The sequence below is a fragment of the Labrus bergylta genome, chromosome 20, assembly GCF_963930695.1.
Source record: "Labrus bergylta chromosome 20, fLabBer1.1, whole genome shotgun sequence".
NCBI lineage: Eukaryota > Metazoa > Chordata > Actinopteri > Labriformes > Labridae > Labrus > Labrus bergylta.
In genome coordinates this window covers 9141646-9160927 of record NC_089214.1, presented here as the reverse complement: position 1 = coordinate 9160927, position 19282 = coordinate 9141646, and the positions used below count along the sequence as shown (strand labels likewise).

The following is a 19282-nucleotide window of genomic DNA, read 5'->3' as shown; positions in this document are numbered from 1 at the left end:
CGAGCCGACTCGCTCATCTTGCTCATCTGACAGCTCGCCCCGCCTCTTTGTTTTCACTGGCCGGAGTCCGCCCCAGCTGATTCCGCGACGAATTTTGTTCAGGCAAGCCGTCAATCTTGAAGACCCTAAGAGAGCTCAAGAGCTCCCAGGAAAGTAGGTGGTTAGTGACTGAGATTTACAGATACATGCAGTAATATGATGTACTGTATATGCACAAAGAGAGAGAGAGAGAGAGAGAGAGAGAGAGAGAGAGAGAGAGAGAGAGAGAGAGAGAGGAGCTCAAGGTGCCAGTTCCCCCGGTAGTCTAAGGTCTAAGCCTATAGCAGCATAACTAGGAGCTGGTCTACACCAGCACCAGCCCTAACCCTAAGATTTATCAAAGAGGAAAGTTTTAAGTCTATTCTTAAAAATACAGACTGTGTCTGCCTCCTGGACACCGGCTGGAAGATGATTCCAGAGGAGAGGAGTCTGATAACTGAAGGCTTTACCTCCCATAGTACACTTAGAGACTGTAGGTACCACTAGTAGGCCTGCATTCTGGGACCGTAATGTTCTCGAGGGGCAGTACGGCACTAGTAGCTCCTTAAGATATGGTGCCTGGCCATTTAGAGCTTTGTAAGTGAGGAGAAGGATCTTGAATTATATTCTAGACTTTATAGGGAGCCAGTGCAGAGAAGCCAACACAGGAGTAATGGGGTCCCTTTTCCTAGTTCTAGTCAGTACATGAGCTGCAGCATTCTGGACTAGTTAAAGAGTCTTTAGAGAATTACCAGAGCACCCTGACAAAAGAGAATTACAATAATCCAACCTGGAGGTAACAAATGCACAAACTAGTTTTTCTGCATCATTTTGCGACAGGATATTTCTGATCTTGGATATATTACAAAGGTAAAAATAGGCTGTTCTTGAAATTTGCCTGATGTGAGAGCTAAAGGACATATCTTGATCAAATAGAACTCCTAGATTCCTAACAGTGGTGCTAGATGCCAGGCTGATGTCATTAAGGACAGTCACATCACTAGAAAAAGTCTCTCTAAGGTTTTTAGGGCCTAGCACAATAACTTCAATCTTGTCTGAGTTAAGTAGCAAAAAATTTCTGGTCATCCAGGTCCTAATGTCCTTAAGGCACGTTTCTAGCTGACATAACTGACTGGTGCCATTGGGCTTCATTGATACATAAAGCTGAGTATCATCTGCATAACAATGAAACTGTATGGAGTGTTTCCTCATAATATTTCCCAGAGGAAGCATATATAATGTAAAGAGAATTGGTCCAAGCACTGAACCTTGTGGTACTCCATGGCTAACTTTGGTGTGCATAGAGGACTTATCATTAACATGTACAAACTGAGATCGGTCTGATAAGTAGGATTCAAACCAACTTAAAGCAGTCCCTGTAATTCCAAGTAAATGTTCTAGTGTGTCTAATAGGATCTGATGGTCAATGGTGTCAAAAGGAGCACTAAGATCTAACAAGACGAGCACAGAGAGAAGTCCCCTGTCTGAAGCTAGAAGTAGGTCGTTTGTAACTTTAACTAGTGCAGTCTCAGTGCTATGGTGGACTCTAAATCCTGACTGAAACTCCTCAAATAAACTGTTGTCATGGAGAAAGTCACACAGCTGATTAGCTACCACTTTCTCCAGGATCTTTGAGATAAAAGGAAGGTTGGATATAGGCCTATAGTTAACTAGAGTTCCTGAATCTAGAGTAGGTTTTTTGAGTAGAGGTTTGATTACCGCTACTCTAAATGACTGTGGTACATCATACATACATACATACATACATACATACATGCATATTTACATATATACAGAAACACATACACATACATACATACATACATACATACATGCATATTTACATATATACAGAAACACATACACATACATACATACACACACACACACACAAGAATATCTCCTGAGCTCTGCTGAGGCGCCCTGTAGCATTGAGTCGGGCACTCATTCATGTGAACTGGCATCTCTCCATTGGTGTATGTCTCTATGTATGTAAGTATTAATGTATGCATGTATGATTTAGGTATGTGTGACTGTATTACATACAGTAATTGGTATGTATGAAAATGTATTCTTTCTACAGCAGATATTAATTATACATTTAAACATAGAGTAACTCAAAATGTAATTGAGAAGGAAAAAAAACACACAAAGTACAGCAAATCATCAAAGTTTATTTTCTGCACATTTAAAAGCAAATGAAAGTCGAAACTTCAATCTGTGAATGACAGCCCCATCATCTTAGAAAAGAAAAGAAAAACCTAAACATCCGCTCAGTTTTCTGTGGATCTATGATCCGTATCAGGTGTGTTAAATCTGGACTGTGTTTTTCTGATAATGCAACTTGTCGGATTGTCTAATTCCAACATGAAACAACAGTTTGAATCCAAACTTTGAGGTCATTTCCTCACAGAATCACAAAGCTTTAAATGTAAAAGCTCTGCAGAGCAGGAACTTCAAACAGAGCCCACAGCCTGCAAAGCAAATCAGTGCTGTCCCCTAGTGGTAAAATAAAATAACAGTGCACAAAACCCCACCCTATTTAGGACCAAATCTGTCACTCAAATAAATTAGCTCAGTAATTTTGCTGTGATCCTCCATCAGCCAGTATTTACACCAGTGCTTCAGCCAGTTCAACATTGTTACAATTGAAAAAGAAAATAGAAAACAAAAACACTCAGATTCACTTTCAGGTAAATTGATCTTCTGATTTTGAAAATATGGTTACAGAGAGAATCAAGAAAAGTAGAAAACAGGCACATGTTGATGGTTTGATATTTAACCCCTGAAGGACAAGAGAGAAGAAGAAAAGACATGTCTTTAGTCTGAGTCTTAACCGTTTTATCTTCTGAGTGAAAATGTCAGGAAAAAAAGGCGGGAAACTATCTCATGAAATGACAAAATGAACTAAGAACAATTTATATAGAACAAGGAAAAAAGTCGTAGGATGAGAAAGTCCTTATTTTATGAGAAGAAAGTCAAAATATTAAAATAATGATGTTGTAATGTTAGGCCATGGTTAGGCTTTAAACTTTAGTATTTAAACATTAATTATCAAATAAAAGTCTTCTCAAGATGCTCCGCCACAATAACAAAACATACAGGCAGAGCATGGCCAAGCATAACAAAATCAGAAACTACACTTACATTTGACTTTTTTTCCTTGCAACTATACAACTTTATTCTTCCTTTTTTCTTTAATGTGGCTTTTTCATACGAAACGGATTCATTCAAATGAAAACTTTTTGACTTCTAGTATGCTGTATGCAGCTTCCTTCTGTTTGGGTTGCATGGATTCATTATTTCTTGTTGCTAAAATTAATATTTCAACAAGCGCTTGATTGAAACTTTGACATTTCTGATTTGGAAGGAGAAAAAATAACATCGGAGAAAACCTGAGAACATTTCTTCAGCCTGTCTAAACATCTCTCCTCATGTTGTCATTGGAAGTGATTCAAGGAAATAAAATCGCCTGCTAGAACTGATTTTGCACCCGCTGCCACAGCCAAATTAAGAAACTTGGACAATTATCCGTTTCTATTTTAAGAAAATAGGTGAGTTAAATTTTTTTTAAAAACATGATTAATAAATATCATTGTTTTGCATCCATTTTCCCAGACAGGCAAATGATGCAGAACAGAGCCTGTTAGAACATTTAGCTGCATGTTTTCACAGCGAGAATAAGTCAGAAAAATGAATTTAGCTTGAATAAAATAAAAAAACTAACACTAAGGAATTGGTAAACTTATAGACAAGAGAAATGTATCTTTTTAGAACTGACACAACTGAACACAGAAGAGAAAACAATTTAGATCAGACTTTGAAAAAAGGATAACCAGAATGTTATTTCTCACTTGCCTTCAGGGCTTCCGTAGTTTGTAATTTTTAAATCTTGCGATTCTACAAGAAGTCTCATCTGAGTTGCTGAGGTTGTTGATGACACGGTGAATGGTTTCCTCTTAGTTTCTGTAACGTGTGAGTGTTGGGTTCATTATTTTACTAAGTCAGGCATATATATGGAAGTTTTCTATCAGACACTGTGCTCCACTCGTCTTGCTAACTTCCTTTATGCAGGTCTGATTAGAAAGCAAAAGAATCATGTTCTCCACCTGCTGATGTGATATTCCTGACTTTTGGTCATTCTGCATCATTTCAGCAGACTCTGAAGATCCTTTGTAGTAAACTTATTATTGTCATCTTTAATTCTGCCATGAGCAATTCTTCATAAGAGAACAGTTAGAAATGTCTATCATGGTGTTTAAGTCTCATTTAGGTCTTTTCATTTGTTGGTGTTGTTACTCCAACAGTCCAAAAAGGCGAAGCAATTCAACAATTCATCTCGACTTTTTTCTGAAAACTGACAACTTCCTGCTTTGCGTCTCCTCCCAAAATGTGAACTTCAAACATGAAATAATCATGAATTCTCACTCTGTATTTCATAAACCAAACAAGGCAATGTTCACCTGTCCTATGATAGTTCAGCTGCAGACTGCACTGGATTTGAACCAGTTTAATGCCAAATTCATCCAGCAATATATGTGCCACATTTAAAGGCAACACCCAAATCAGAAACTATGTAGCAACGAAGACATTTATAGGAACCGTTTATACACAATAACGGCACACACAAGTACACAGGGATGCTACTGAGTGCGCTCTTGCAAGCTCCTACATTTTATTTTGTTTCTTAATTTTGACTCCTTATTCTGTCGCATATTAAAACCTTAGTTTGAAAGTAACACTTTGAAAACTACTGTCAGGCCGTCTGCAGGGTTCATTCAGACACAGAGAGCTCAAAGCGTTCCACTCTGCTACATTTAACAGGACGGCGGCATTCTTTAGTGACCTAGCGTCAGGAGAGTGTGAATCAGTGATACCCGACACCAGGATCAGAATATTCTCAGGATCAGTGCAGTGAAAGGGAGCCGAAGAAAAAAAAACAACAGCAGCTAGAAACACATCTGACACAATCTGTGAACTTGAAACTACAAAAACAAAATGCACAATTGAAAACAAAAGACTGCATGTTACCGTTTTAACACTCCAGGGTAGGACTGTAAATAATGATTACAGTTATTATTTGTTGGTAAATGTAAAAAAAGTGACAAATGTTCATCAAAAGTCAAAAAAGACAAGATTTTCAGTTTATCATCATAACAAATGAATACTGATGCTAAACTGATTGATGAACCACTATTTGTTTCAGCCCTACACCAGAGTGGGAGGTAATCAACGAAGAAACAATCAAAACTGTCCCACGACGATCAAATCAGCAGTTCTCTTACGAAGGCAAACACATCATTCAAAAGAAACGCAACAACCTGTATAGAAAACATCCTCACCTGCCTTTAAAACCCACACACCTGTTCCAAGACCTTCCTTTCACCTCTCTTTAGAAAACATTAAACAAACCTGCCTGTGTGTGTGTGTGTGTGTGTGTGTGTGTGTGTGTGTGTGTGTGTGTGTGTGTGTGTGTGTGGAACAGTTTTTAAGCTGAAAGTAGAGCCAGTCATAGCTGTGCTTGGCACTGGTTAAAGTTCCTCAGTAAAGAAGGCAGAGTTGCGCTTGGCGTGGCGCTCACAGCCCTCCCCTTGTCTCCTCCTCCTCTTCCTCAATATGTAGACGGGTGAAGATCTGTCGCCGTGGTGTCAGGGACCCGTCACTCGTCTGAGCCGGCCGAGCGCTTCTGGCTTCTTTTGCGAGGAGATCTTTTCGGAGACGCTTTGTCTGGAAAAGAAGGAGAAACATTGATCATGACTGATGTAACACAGCGGAACATTCCTCACCAAATACAGACACATCTCAGTTTTCCCCCTATAATGGTTTTATTTTAGTATTTTAAACTGGGCCCCATTTAAATGTAATTTGAGTCTATATGACTTAAAGATACAAACTATTTTGAAATCACTCCATTAGATCACTTCAACTGATGAGAAACCAGCCGTAGAAGCCAAACAGTTATCTCTGAGGGAAAATAAATATTTCTCCTAAAACTGACAAGACTGGTGTTCTGGGTTTCTGACAATATTAACCCATTAATGGGTATTTACTACCGGTACAGTTATTGTGGTTAGGGAAAGTCTCACAGAGGACACTGAATCAAATTTAATTGGTTCTGAATCCAGTGAAAGATCATTTGATTAAACTCCATGTAGTTTTAAAATACAGCCATTTCCATAACATACTCTTTTTAGTTGATGGCTTCTTGATTTTATAAACAAACAACGTGTGGAAATGTGAGTTCCTGTAATCACATGTTAAAAAAAAAAAAACTATTCTCCACTGAAAGGCCAGAGAGGCTCAAGTAAGAATTAATCAGATAAACATAGCTCAATAACTAACAGAGCTTACACACAAAAACACACACACAAACACACACACACAAGGTAAAGCAGACCTCACCTCTGCGACTCTGCACTGAAGACACAGGAAAACATGACAGCAAGGAAGGCAGAGAGGGAAGAGAAGAAAAGAGAGTAATCGTCATGCACAGTAAAGTTAAAGTGTAATCAGGAGCAGGTGAAGCAGGAAGAGCTCAGAGACAAACACATCAGCTGATTCTGTGAGCAAACCAACACCAAGAGAAGAGCTCGAAGTGTCAGGGTTTAGTCTAAACTCTAACATCCAGCTCTTGCTTTGTACAGGAGGGACAAGCTTTTCTTTTGTTTTTTTGCATATGATGTGTGCATGTGGCCCTGCAGCACGCCAGGTGGCTACTTTTATGTTGTTTACTGCAAACAGAAACATCCGGGTTTAATCGTTTTCCATGACTAATTACAGTAATACAAATAAAATGTGTTGCTCCTCCTGTTCTCTATTCTGTATGGACGGAGAATAGACAATATATAGAGAATCGTTGCATCCCTTATAGACATTATATTTTAGTTGTTAATAATGTCTTCTGTTTTTAGAAAAATCATAATATACATCCCTGAAATAAAATATCACAACATCATTTTTTTCCAATATCACTCAGCCCTCATTAAACATACAAACTGTATATTCTTAATTATAATGAATTTAAGGATAGTTTCAGTTTGAATTGACTATTATTCAAATATAGAATAGAATATAGAAAGAATTTATTCTTTCAGGTTAGTTTTAACCCTATGAACGGTGAGTAGCTTTAAAAACATGGCAGACAGGTGTAGAATCTGGTCAGTGAAAAATAAAGGTGCAGAAATTTAGAAGCTGACCAGATAAGGTGAGGTGTGTGCAGAGGAGTGTGTGTTCAGGTTGGGGTGTCATACGTACTGATCTGGTTGAGTGTTTCCTGTGGGATCCAGCTCAGGTCGACATCGTTGTGGCTCGAAGTTCCCATTTCCACCTTTGGAGCAGGACGCCTCCTCTGCACACAAACACACAGATAACCGGAGTTAATGCCGTCTGACATCATCTTCATAGTTTTAACAAGGTCGTCAATCCCATTTCTTTAACTATGTTTTTATACTGCGGTCCTTTTTTATAATATCTGTACCTTCCTCGACTCCATCAGCTGGTGAAGGCCGACAACGACCAACAGCCCGAGGCCTGACAGGAAGACGTACATGAAGATCCTGAGAGAGAAGGCGCAGAGAATCATAAACAGATGAAACAATATGAGAAGGGATTGAGCGGAAATTATAGAAGTCAGACAGATAATCAAAATAAGCAGAAAAAAAAAAACTTAAAAAGCAAAGTGATGCAAACACTTACGTCTCTCCATCTAGTCCATCTTCTCTCTCAGTGATGGTAACCGTCTGGTTGAAAACTGCATCCTGGAAAATATTTCCCTACATACAGAAAATAAATAAATAAATAAATATATAAAGGGGGTAAAAAGGGTTGAATAAGAGGAGAAGGAGAGGAGGATAGGATGAGAAGTATAAAGGGAGTAACAGCAGAGGCAGGAAGGGAAAAGAGGGCAGAGGGAAAAGAAAAAAAAGCAGACAGAAGACAAGAGATAAGAAAGTGGTGATCAAAGAAAATAATATTAGAGATAAATGTCACTTTCTCTTTTGTAATCTTTGGTGAACCTTGCCCTGTTTATCTTTCTTTTACAACCGTATCTCATCAAGGAGCTGTGAGAAAACCGTCGGAGTAGAATGATGAAACACATTCTAGAAAAATGCACTGTTTGCATAAAAAGTACAGAAACGGCTAATGCTTTAGAGGGATAGTTGGTTATTTCTGAAGGGGGGGGGGGTGTATGAGGCACTTGTCAGTAGTAAATATGTTAGCTACAGGAAATGTTGGTCAGAGCCTGTCTACTGAGAAAACAACAGGAATGCAAGGCATGGAGGGTAACAATAGGCAAGGCATCTTATTTATATAGCACATTTCAACAACAAGGAAATTCAAAGTGCTTAATAACGTCAGAGTGCTTAAAAACGTCAGAGTCAATGTAACTAAATATATCTCTTAAAAAATTACAGCGCTTTACTTCTCCACTGGCAAGCTTCTTTGTTTAGCACTACTTCACCACATATGTGTTCTTCCACCTGCAGCGTGCTGATCAGCTGTTCCGGTCTATAGTCAACGACTCAACTTGAACTTTATCCCTACAGATATCCACTTCATTGTTTTGGAATAACTTTCAGTATTTTTTCACATCACAGTATTTAACACAGAAAGAAAATACATTGTGATATCACTTTTTACAACATCTTTCAGCCTAAAGTCCCCTCCCCCTTCTTCTTACACTGCCGTCCTTGTAGTTGAGGTTGATGACGAGTCCGAACGGCCGTCCTCCCATCGGCTCTGCGGGGATGAAGGAGTACTCGAAGGTGGCCTGTCTGCCGGAGGGAACCTCGATGCCGAGCTGGAGAGCAGTGAAGTTCTGGATGTAGAACTGATAATCCTGACAGGGGCGGGGAAAAAACGAGTTAGAAAACTCCTTGCAGAGAGATTTCCCCGGTTATTCCAATTATTTCTACTCCAGGCCACTGAGAGCTCAAAGGTTATTTTGTGTTTCTGTACCTGTGGGTAACGGAAAGAGGCGTCCAGAGACTCCACGACAAAGTTCTCTGATCCTTTGTTGGTGAAGCCGAGCAGGAACTTTACAATGTTGTTAGCAGGGAAGTCTGGAGGGAAGCAAGAGCATGAAGCAAACAGAAGAGAGAAAAAGAAAGAAGTGAGAAAATAAATATATGGAGGAGCTGAAATTATTCAAATGAATCAATAAAATAAAAACTAGAGAATGAAGGAAACTCGAATAAACAAGTATTCCCGAATATAATATAATCATTCGTTTGTTCATTGTTTATCTTTGTATGTTTCTACACTAGATGAATTACGAATGCATATAAATAGATCTATTCTCACTGTATATTAATTATTCTAATACGTCAGTTATTATTTCTCTTACTAAGAGACAAACTGTCAATCAATGATTCTCCTGCCTTGGCTGAAAAAAAAGACTTAAACTAAGTTAAAAAGAAACACATAAAACAGACATATTTAGATCTATATATATATATATATATATATATATATATGACAAATAAAATAAAAGAACAGTGAAAGTATATAAATATAGATTTTAAAAATATGTAAATAAAATGAACAGTTCAATAGATTAAGATGACCTATAACTACTCTTGTAGGTATTTCTTAGTTGGATTTATTCTTTTATATATTCTTATGTATCATTTACTTTTATTTATTAATTCTTTACAGATGTATTCTCTTTAATGACACTCCTATGACTCCATACAGCAATGACTTCCTCTTGCACACCACACAGAATTTATAAAATATTCTGCTTTTTAAAGGTTTGACTTTTTAATCCAGTTCTGAGAATCTTTAGAGAAAGTTACCGTCTCCTTTGACGAACAGGATGGTGGTGTCAGCGTTGGGGGAAGCTTTCACCTCTCCGACCAGCGCCTCCTCCTCTTCATCTTCTTTTTCCTCCGTCTACAGGAACAAAAACGTATATAAAAGTTTACATGAGTTTCATATGAGAGCTGTGAACAAGATCCACTCCTCTGGTTTTTAATCATTTTCACAGCTGTTCATTTTTACTTTAAATTGATTCTTTAAGTCCTAAAAAAAGAACCTTGATACTATAATGAGAAGATTTTTTTTCTCTCTGACTCTCACCAGTTCTGCATTTTCGTCGTCTTCCACTTCTGCCTCGTCGTCTTCGTCCTCCGCTGCCACATCGTCCACAGCATCTTCATCCACAGCCTCAGCCTCCTCGTCCTCAGTCAGGTCCTGGGCGCTGACCATCGGCCCTGATGGATGAACAATTTGGAAATCGTCACTTAAAAATACCTTTTAAAAATGTGTTTGAATAATTGTTCTTAAGAGGTATATTTTCTGACGACAGTAAAATAGTTTCATATTAAATAACGTTGCCAATGATACCAGTTAGCTTGAAGCTAAGCTAAGCCCAGCTAACAAGGTTATCCTAGCCACTGTAACCAGTCACAATAATCGATAGCAGAAAGAGTGGGATTCCACTTGTGCACATCACAGAAACCTTGGTCTTCAGGAAATACTTCTAGGGGTTCATTTGTTGATATCAACACGACACTAACCGCATTTACAGGCGTATTTTTGAATGATAAAGACGTTGGGCTGAATATTGATCACACTTCATAAAGCTTCACTGTACGATCTCTTAAACACAATCCTGAATGGGATTCATTTCTGTCACAATGGTCATGCAGAGAAGATCTGATCTTTTTTGTGTGGATGCTGGTTATAAAGACACAGCAAAACAAAGAGAGCACATTGGCTGCAAGCAGCTGGAGAGAAAATATTGAAACCAAAGCACATCAGTCGCTCCCTGCTAAGTGCTAAGGCTAGCTCTTTAACTCAGTAGAATGCCAAATAGAGCAACAAGAAATTCAGCCAGTCTCACAGATGACTGGAGTGGATCCTGAAGCAAACTAATTCATAAATATATTTTGAATCCATGGATCAATGAATCCAGAATCGTTTATGATCAAAAATCAATTCTGAATCGAATCGTGACCCCAAGAATCGAAATCGAATCGTGAGACACCCAAACATCGAGCGGTCTTTAAATATCTAAATGCACTTCAGCTAATCCACTTAAAGATATGTTTAATTTACTTTTTAATACAGCCTCTTTACTCTGCAGAAGCACTTCATGAATGTTTAAAGGATATCTTAACATGTTCTTAGTAATATATATTCTAGTTTCCTCATATATATGAATTTGTCTTTCTTCCTCTTCTTACTGTCACTTATTCGTTCTTGTGCGAGTGCAGCTAGTGGCTGATCACTCTGCTAATACTTGCTTCACCTACATCAGGGAGGGGCAACTTTGGTCACAGCAAGGGCCACATTCATTTAATTCTCACTGCCAGAGGGCCACATTGTAGTATACAAAAACCAATCAATTATGTCTCAAATTTATCTCAACATATACCAGTGATCAAAAATTATTATGGACATATTTCTGATTTCATGGGAGATTTTGTCACATTTTTCTTCATGTTTCCAATTAATTGATATGTCAAAATTGACCTGAGGGCCACGTTGAGGGTTGATGGGGGGCCGCATGTGGCCCCCGGGCCGCCAGTTGCCCACCCCTGACCTACATGTCTCAAAATTAGAGCCTTGAAATACTAAATCACGCCAGTACAAAAATGCTTATTAACGCAATATTGGCTAAAGAGCTCCTAAACATTTCTTCTGTTTTTAATTATCTATTTGGAACATTTAAATATAACAAATAAAATACACAGACAACGCAAATACTCAATGAGAGCAGCCTTTCTGAAAGCTTTTAAAATGAAATAAAATAGAATACAGTTTACTACCCAGCAACAACAAATACAAAAACATATATATAACCAGCATCAAATATAAGAAAACTGCAGCTCCAACATGAGTCCTTGTGTCCCTAGAATGCAACCCAATACTTCCTAAATCACCCTCCTCTAGCAGTGTCTTTAAATCTATTTCTTTAAGATAAACATGATCCCATAAAAAGGTCAAAGATTGCTCACAGGTCAAACAGCACAGAGGATTAAAATGTCAGACAGAATTAAAGTTTTCAGATCTGATTCACTGCACATTTCAGTCACACACACTTCATCCTCCACAAATGCTGATTATCACAATCAAACAATTATTATCACTGTTTTCTACTGCAAAACAAAAGGTTTAAATTAAAGTTAATACTCAGTGGTTTAAAAACGTATTTTAATGTAGATATATGTCATTTAAAAGATGTAAAAACGGAACAATTGAGTAAGACTGCTGCACTACAACAGTCACCTGGTGCAGCAATGAAAACTGCACTTTATGTACTTTATTAAAGTATATTTACACATAACGAGCTGATGTGAAGTTAGTGGAGGATCACGTTTAATAATATTGAGTTTAATTTGATAAATATGTCCGGGAAATTGTTAAAAGGGGTTAGTAAGCATGTTAACATAGATGTTTAGCCTCTGTGCTAACAGTTAGCAGACAGGAAGGACACGTCAGTCTAATCAGTCACATGAACTACAAACATGCAACAAACTCTGGAGACAACATGTAGACAGAAACATTCATATCAACAAACTCTAAAGGCCAATACATTCGGCATTTTCTTAAACAGTGAGGGCTTTAAAGTGAACATTTACTTTGAGATAGCACATGTCCAGCAGGCCTTCCTCTTATTACAGCAGCTAGTTAGCTGAGCAGCTAACGATAGCATGTCAGGGCTTAAAAGCTAATCACACACTGTCACTGTTACCGAAAGCCACGGCGAGCAGATTAAAACATAAACATACCTTTCATGAGAATAGTAGCCGGGAATGCTAGCAGCACCAGCAGCATCAGTTTGGGTAGAAATTTCAGCATTTTTAGGTCGAAATCAGTGCGTTTTCATTCAGTGTCTGTCAGACAGCCGAGCTGTGAGTGCTGCCGTGCTGCTTCCGTTACGATCGCCACGACGCATGCGCAAAAGGCACCGACCGGTAGGTGTACTGGCGAATTCTGACTAACAGCAAATTGTGTCTCCCCTAGCGTTGTCCTTAGGTCATAGGATTTAACAAAATGTATTACAGTTCAATTAAGTTTGAGGACTTTCATTTTTATTTGGCAATTTATGTTTACCATTTAGTGTTTTTTCGTTGAAAACACGGAACATTTTGTTTTTAACGAATGGGACTTTAGACTGGACAGTGCGGGTACACTACAAATAACAGCAACATTTAACCCTAAAGGTTAACATTGACCCCAATATTTACAGTCTATGACTTTCACACATCTCTGGAGAATACATCCTCCTCTTTGGACAACAATAATCACAACCCTATCTGACTATTATTTATGAACTTTCTACAAACATGACCGAATATCTCCTGATATCATTATAATTGTCTTATATTTTTATTTTTATTTTTTCCTGACTGCCTTCCTCCACATCAATACAATCAATAAATTACCCTACTGATCTATTACATATACACAAACATCCTTTTTATTTTTCCCTCATTCTATTAGTTAATATATTTATTTTCCCATTTAAAAACCGTTACATAAATACACAGAATGTATTTTCTCTTCCTTTACTGTACTATTATATCTGTTAATAATGTTAGTATAAATAATATAGACCTATTTCATAATATTATTCCACCTATTTATTTCATTTATTTTTATTGTTATTATTTTTAATTTATTTTGTGTATTTTTTATTTTTTTTCCTGTTATCATCTATTCTCTAAAAATACTCTGAATTTAAGTCGACAGCCTTCTCAACATTAACAAACACAATCATCTCTCTACAACTATTGGTACACTTTCTATGATTTATTTTATAGTTGTTTTTTTTATTACTACTACTCTTATACTGTTTCTGTTGCCACCATTCTCATTACTACTTATATAACAATTATGTTCTCACAAACATTATTTTTACAGGGCTGTGCAAATTAAATTTTTGAATTTATGGATGATGTGACTGAGTTAGATCGTCTCTCGACCGGAGGGTCGGTGGTCCGGTCCCTGGCTCCTGCGGCCGCATGTCTGGTGTGTCATGGGTCAAGAAGACACTGGACCCGGTCTTGCTCCCGCTGCTACGCGGGGAAAATGTGGCTTAAGGGGGGAAGTTGACCGTCTCACAACCGGAGGGTCTAGGGCTCGGTCTCCGGCTCCTGTTGCCACTCTATGTGTGTACTTATCTACTGGTCTCACCAATAAGATTGCGGCACATCCCCCTGTCTCCATTGACATCATAACAACGCTAATATTTTTGTTGATGGTGGCAATAATGACGATGAATTCTGGATGAATATTGTTATCATCACTTATTTATTCATCTATTTTTATTTGTTTTGTTTTGTTTTTTTGTTTTGTAGTGACTTTGTATTTGTTTTCCTCATTTTTCTCACTCTGACTTTCCACGCACACACACACACGTTGTTGTCTTATTAATATATTTATTTTGTGTTTGATATGGACCTATGTTTCGAAAATAAAAAAAATAAGTATAGTGGTACATGGTTGACTTCACACAACATGTCTGTGAAATACATTAAAGCTGCTGCTGGGGGATAGGTGAACAGTGCACTGCGAAACCATGGCCTTTAAAAAAAAAGAACTTTTTTTTCTCAAAGATTCTCGATGAGGGTTACATTTACATTTATTTGTATTTTTGTAGGAAAAAAATTAATCACATCTTTCACATAACCAAATCAGCGAAAGTGATAATAGGTGCTGCTTTGTCCACAGGGGGCACCAAAATCAATGCACACAGGAGCTTCAATATATTTGTGTAAATTTAAAGCCCCGTTTCCACCAAGCGGACAAGTTTGGTACAGTAAACCATGATCTTGCTTGTGTTTCCACAGCCAACCATACAGTCTCAATGGTAAGTGAGACCGTTTAACCAATCAACAGACTGCAGTGTTTCTAGCTCCACCCTTTAGGGTTGGATCGGTACACCCCTACAGAAGGTTAGCAGAAAAGTAAGAAGTATGGATCCGTTATTTTAGTACCATTCCCAACTTTTGACAGTGAAAACGCCAATATATGGTGTGGTACCAAACTGAACTGAACTGGACGGCTTTGTGGAAACTGTCTTTAAGATAGATAGAAACAGAACAACAAGAATGTAAACATATACTGAGTGAGTATAAATGAATAAGTGCATTCATTGTGATTAACAGTATCAAAGAGTCTGAATAAGAAAAACACATTTATTTTGACAAATTTCTGGTTTTATTTCTACCACATGTAGGTAACACACTGCAATTATATGGCAAATAAAACATAACTGAGATTACGTGATATAGAATCTCAAATAATATTCAAATAAACTTAGTAAAATCTGTGGTGACAGAATAAACTGAAAACTTTACAAATTGTGCCATTAGAAGTCAAAACTCATCAATGCAGGAAAATAAACAGGTTTATAAAATGAGACAAAGTGCCTCAGTTAAAACATGAACACTCAGTAAATTATATCTTTGTGTTTAATATGAATGAAATCAAACATATAAAATACTCTTTGTTAGAATGATGACTGATGGCTTAGTGAAGTAAATTTGTTATTTAATACATGACCGGGATGCAGATCACACAGCAAGACAACAAACCCTAACAAACACTAGATACTGGATACATACAGGTAGAAGAGTAAAATATATATTTCCAAAACATAGACAGGAGCCTGTGTATCAAAATACTCTGCAACAAACACAAATCTCAAGCTCCCATTCTCACACAGCCTGTTCAGATTTCAGTCCACAAAAAAACTGATTGTGTGTGTACAGCACGCAACGTGAACACTTTTATTTAGAGTTGAAAATAAAAACAGAAAGACACAGTGTGTTAGTTCAGTCCTTTACAAACACGGAGCTTAGTGTTGCTGTGCCGAGTGATCTCTCTGTAGATTAAATCAAAAGTCAAAAACTAAACTACACTAACCTGAACATGAAGAAAAGAACTCAAGATAAATTATTATAAACCGTGTTCCTGTAATATTGTTGTTAACTTCTTTAACTCCTCCACTCATCACTCTGACCTCTCTCTGTCCTTTGATTGCATCAGAATTGTTCAGTTTTCTTGTCTTTTTAAATCTCAAATTCACGCCTCCTTTACAACTATTTTCAAACCCATCTATTAAAGACACATATCCTAATATGTTTCCTTCCTTATTTTCTTCCTCAGCTCCTCTCCCCTTCTCACCCGTCCCTAAAGAATAAGTCTGGTGTTAAACAATATGTCACTCATTGTCAAAAAAATATTAGTCTTTGAGCTCCGAGCCTGTGTGTCCTGCTGCAGATCTCAATCTTTTTTTAAATCATACCCTTTTAGCTTGATCTAAAAAAAAACAGAATTTGTTGCATTTGTTGGGGATTACTTTAAGCAGCATCAAGTTCACGTTTTGTCCACTTTTGTCCATTTTGGCCAGCAGGGTGCTGTGTGTGAGATGAATAGAGTGTGCTCCAGCTAATGCAGGAAATTGTTACAGTGCAACAGTCTGTTTTTTGAATGAGTTTCTAATCTTGGACGAAAATGGAGCTCAATGGAACAGGCGAAGAAGATACACAGTACGGACTATATTCCACTTTAAACATGCTGCAGAGCAGAGAGTGTCTCTACACTCCTGCTGCTGTTTTTATTCCTTATTTTAAATGAGCCTTTTTTGGGGCAACATGGGGCAACATTGGCCCCATCCTATGCACAAGAGCCTCATTGGAAAGGCGTTAATTTGATGTTAAGAGACTTGAGACTTGACATCAAGTTAAATTGATTTTTTTTAAATCCCCTCCACCCAGCCAATCACGTACATGTGAACAGAAGTGAGCTCTGTCAGCATGGGAGTGCTAGTTTGTTTTCATGAAATAAATTGCCACTAAGAGAAACAGAGAATATCACCAGACTTCATACATCTCATCCTGATAACCTTTTTTCGTTTTAGTATCCAAGTTGATTATCTGATTCAGTTTGTTTCAGGACATTAAAAATAATCACTGATATGTCCTTCCTCTCAAACCGTCTTTTCATGCATCCTTCTTCTCTTGTCCCCTCGTCTACTTGTAAGATTTGATCTAACGTATTGACAGCATGCTGGATTTATACCTCAGCTTCTCCTTCACTTTCTTCCTGGACATGAAGAAAATCTCCGTCTTCAGATACTCTGTCATCTCGTATCAGCAGTCTGTGATGTTCTGCATATTCCAGCAGTCATTTTCAAATTCATTTACCCTCAGAAGGCCTCGACTTCTTATTTTCTAGTAAGCGATTTCCTACATTTCCCGAGATGCTTTTCAGTTCCCCCCTGTAAAGATGGATACAGCTCTCTTTGATCAAAGAAAGCTAAAGGAGCAGGATTCAAATATGTAGAAAAATATATCTGTGACTATTTTTTGTGTGTTTAAGTGACTGTCCTTTAATAAAACCACAACCTGCAATGCATTCTGGTCTATTTCTTGCTCCCGATGATGTAGAATCAGCTCATTGTTTTCACATATTCAATGGATTCTCCTGCTCATGATTGTTGGATTTAAAAGAAAATCATATTTACTGCAAACGTTTTCAAACATGTTTCTGACAATATGTGATCCCTGAAAAACAAAGAACATCATCAGCTGCTGATTTTCTAACAGTGACAGAGGATTCTATTCTTTACATTTCTACACCTCCCTGACCTCTCTTCTTCTTCTTCTTCTTCTTCTTCTTCCTCATTTAGTTGCAACACTCCACGTAGTTCGCCGGCAGCATGCCCGACTTGCCGGTTCTCTGCACGGTGCCGTACATCCAGCCCTCGTCGATGGCCTGAGCGTTGATGATGACATCGCCGTCCCTGAATGAGACCTCGTCATGGTCCTGAGCCGCGTAGTCGTACAGCGCTCGGTAAACACGCTGAGGACAACAGGAAGAGACGGAGAGGGCAGATGGAGAAATTTGGTCTTCTGTGAAATGTGGTTTAACTTTTATTTCTCATGTACCTGTCTGTTTAGTTCATATGCTATTGACAGGCTCAGATTGTTATTCTAAGTGTCTGACAACATCACAGAGAGGATCCCTGCAGAGATAAATCGATTCATTCAAGAATAACATCCTTCTTTAAGACCAGAAACTGTTGTTAAATCCTTTTCACGAAAGAAAACAGACTCAATTGACAAAAGCAATAGTTTAAAGGAAGGACAGAGGAGTTGCTGGTCTACCACAGCTCAATCATTATCTGTAAAATCCAGTTCATGGAGTGCCGGTGGGGTAGTGGTTAGTGTGCACGCCCCATGTACGTAGGCTCCAGTCCTGCAAGCGGGCAGCTGGGTTCAAATCCGACAAGTGGCTCCTTTCCCGCATTTCATTCCCCACTCTCTCTCCCTGATTTCTGACTCTATCTACTGTCCTATCACTCCAATAAAGACAAATCTGAAAACAGCTCCTCATCCCACGAGCTGAGAACCACTGCTCTTATATAAATCTACCTGAGGTATTTACTGGTGAACTAAACAGACTCAACACAACTAGACCAGAAGGAACTGGGACCACAAGACTCCATTGAAAAAGCAGTTTTTTTGACTTTGCAGAAACGGGAGTTGCTCATCTACCGCTTCATTACTTTGTTCCTTTTTGTGGGACTTTGCTGCTTTTATCCGCAAGTTCGAACCAAATATAATTTTTCTGGGTACACAAATTAACCAAAAAACTGAGATTGATGGATTGTCACACCAGCTACTTCTGATATATCAGAGAGAATAACTGTTACTTATGTTGTAAGACACATTAATGAATCATATATGAATCATTTTCCCATCAGGATGCATTTGTCCCCAACAAATATGATTCAACCAACCTATTATTCATTCAAACCCCAAATTAGTTTATAGAAATGCCCTGACCTTTTAAAGTTCATGAAATGTTCATGTTAAGTAAACATGTTTTAAGTAGGAATGTACCATAGTGGCTGAGTGCGGCGGGGAGGTGACGGATCTGACTGATGACATGCTGGTCTGGTGCATGTAGCCGTGATACTGCTGCTGCTGCTGCATCTGGACACCCTGATGATATGCTCCAGGAAGGACGGGAGCTGGACGAGGGACAAAGAGACACACAGACAAAGAGAGAGAATAAGAGTGTTTGAAGAGGCTTCCAGTGAATGTTGGATTCTGACACATGAAGAGCCTCGTCCACTGTGAGCACACGGTGAGTTTTAGGGAAACTTTAGAGAAACGTGAGAAACTGTTCAACAATAAACACTGTAAGAAGAATGTGAGTTAGTCAGTTTGATATGTGGATTACGTCAAACGCATGCGAATGTGTGCGTGACGTCATCGCCTTCATCCTGTTACAGTGAGAG

At 38.2% G+C, this 19282-nt stretch overlaps 2 protein-coding genes across 2 annotated transcripts in view; both read right to left on the bottom strand.

The window, feature by feature from the left end:
• Nucleotides 1–2172: 2172 nt before the first annotated feature.
• ssr1 (signal sequence receptor, alpha) lies at nucleotides 2173–12918 on the bottom strand. Its single transcript, XM_020645936.3, has 9 exons — nucleotides 12756–12918; nucleotides 10099–10232; nucleotides 9816–9912; nucleotides 8977–9080; nucleotides 8699–8857; nucleotides 7714–7790; nucleotides 7496–7574; nucleotides 7273–7366; nucleotides 2173–5745 (listed from the first exon to the last, which is right to left on the bottom strand). Exons 1-9 carry the CDS (start codon nucleotides 12823–12825, stop codon nucleotides 5678–5680), a joined length of 882 nt encoding a protein of 293 aa, XP_020501592.1. The 5' UTR covers nucleotides 12826–12918; the 3' UTR covers nucleotides 2173–5677.
• A 2248-nt stretch (nucleotides 12919–15166) lies between these two features.
• Nucleotides 15167–19282, bottom strand: part of LOC109993119 (nebulin) — a 59940-nt gene continuing 55824 nt past the window's right edge. Inside the window, exons 68-69 of the mRNA XM_065948754.1 lie at nucleotides 18882–19012; nucleotides 15167–17838 (exon numbers count right to left, since the gene is read on the bottom strand). Of these exons, the coding sequence (XP_065804826.1) occupies nucleotides 17662–17838; nucleotides 18882–19012 (308 nt within the window). The 3' untranslated portion in view covers nucleotides 15167–17661. The remainder of the gene's footprint in view (nucleotides 17839–18881; nucleotides 19013–19282) is intronic.

Excerpts from the sequence above, each read along its gene's own strand:
- ssr1 (XM_020645936.3), bottom strand. The coding sequence starts at position 12,825 with ATGCTGAAATTTCTACCCAAACTGATGCTGCTGGTGCTGCTAGCATTC. Across the intron at positions 9,913-10,098 it reads ACGACGAAAATGCAGAACTG|ACGGAGGAAAAAGAAGATGA; the intron begins GTGAGAGTCAGA and ends TTGTTCCTGTAG. Across the intron at positions 7,367-7,495 it reads AGCTGATGGAGTCGAGGAAG|AGGAGGCGTCCTGCTCCAAA; the intron begins GTACAGATATTA and ends GTTTGTGTGCAG.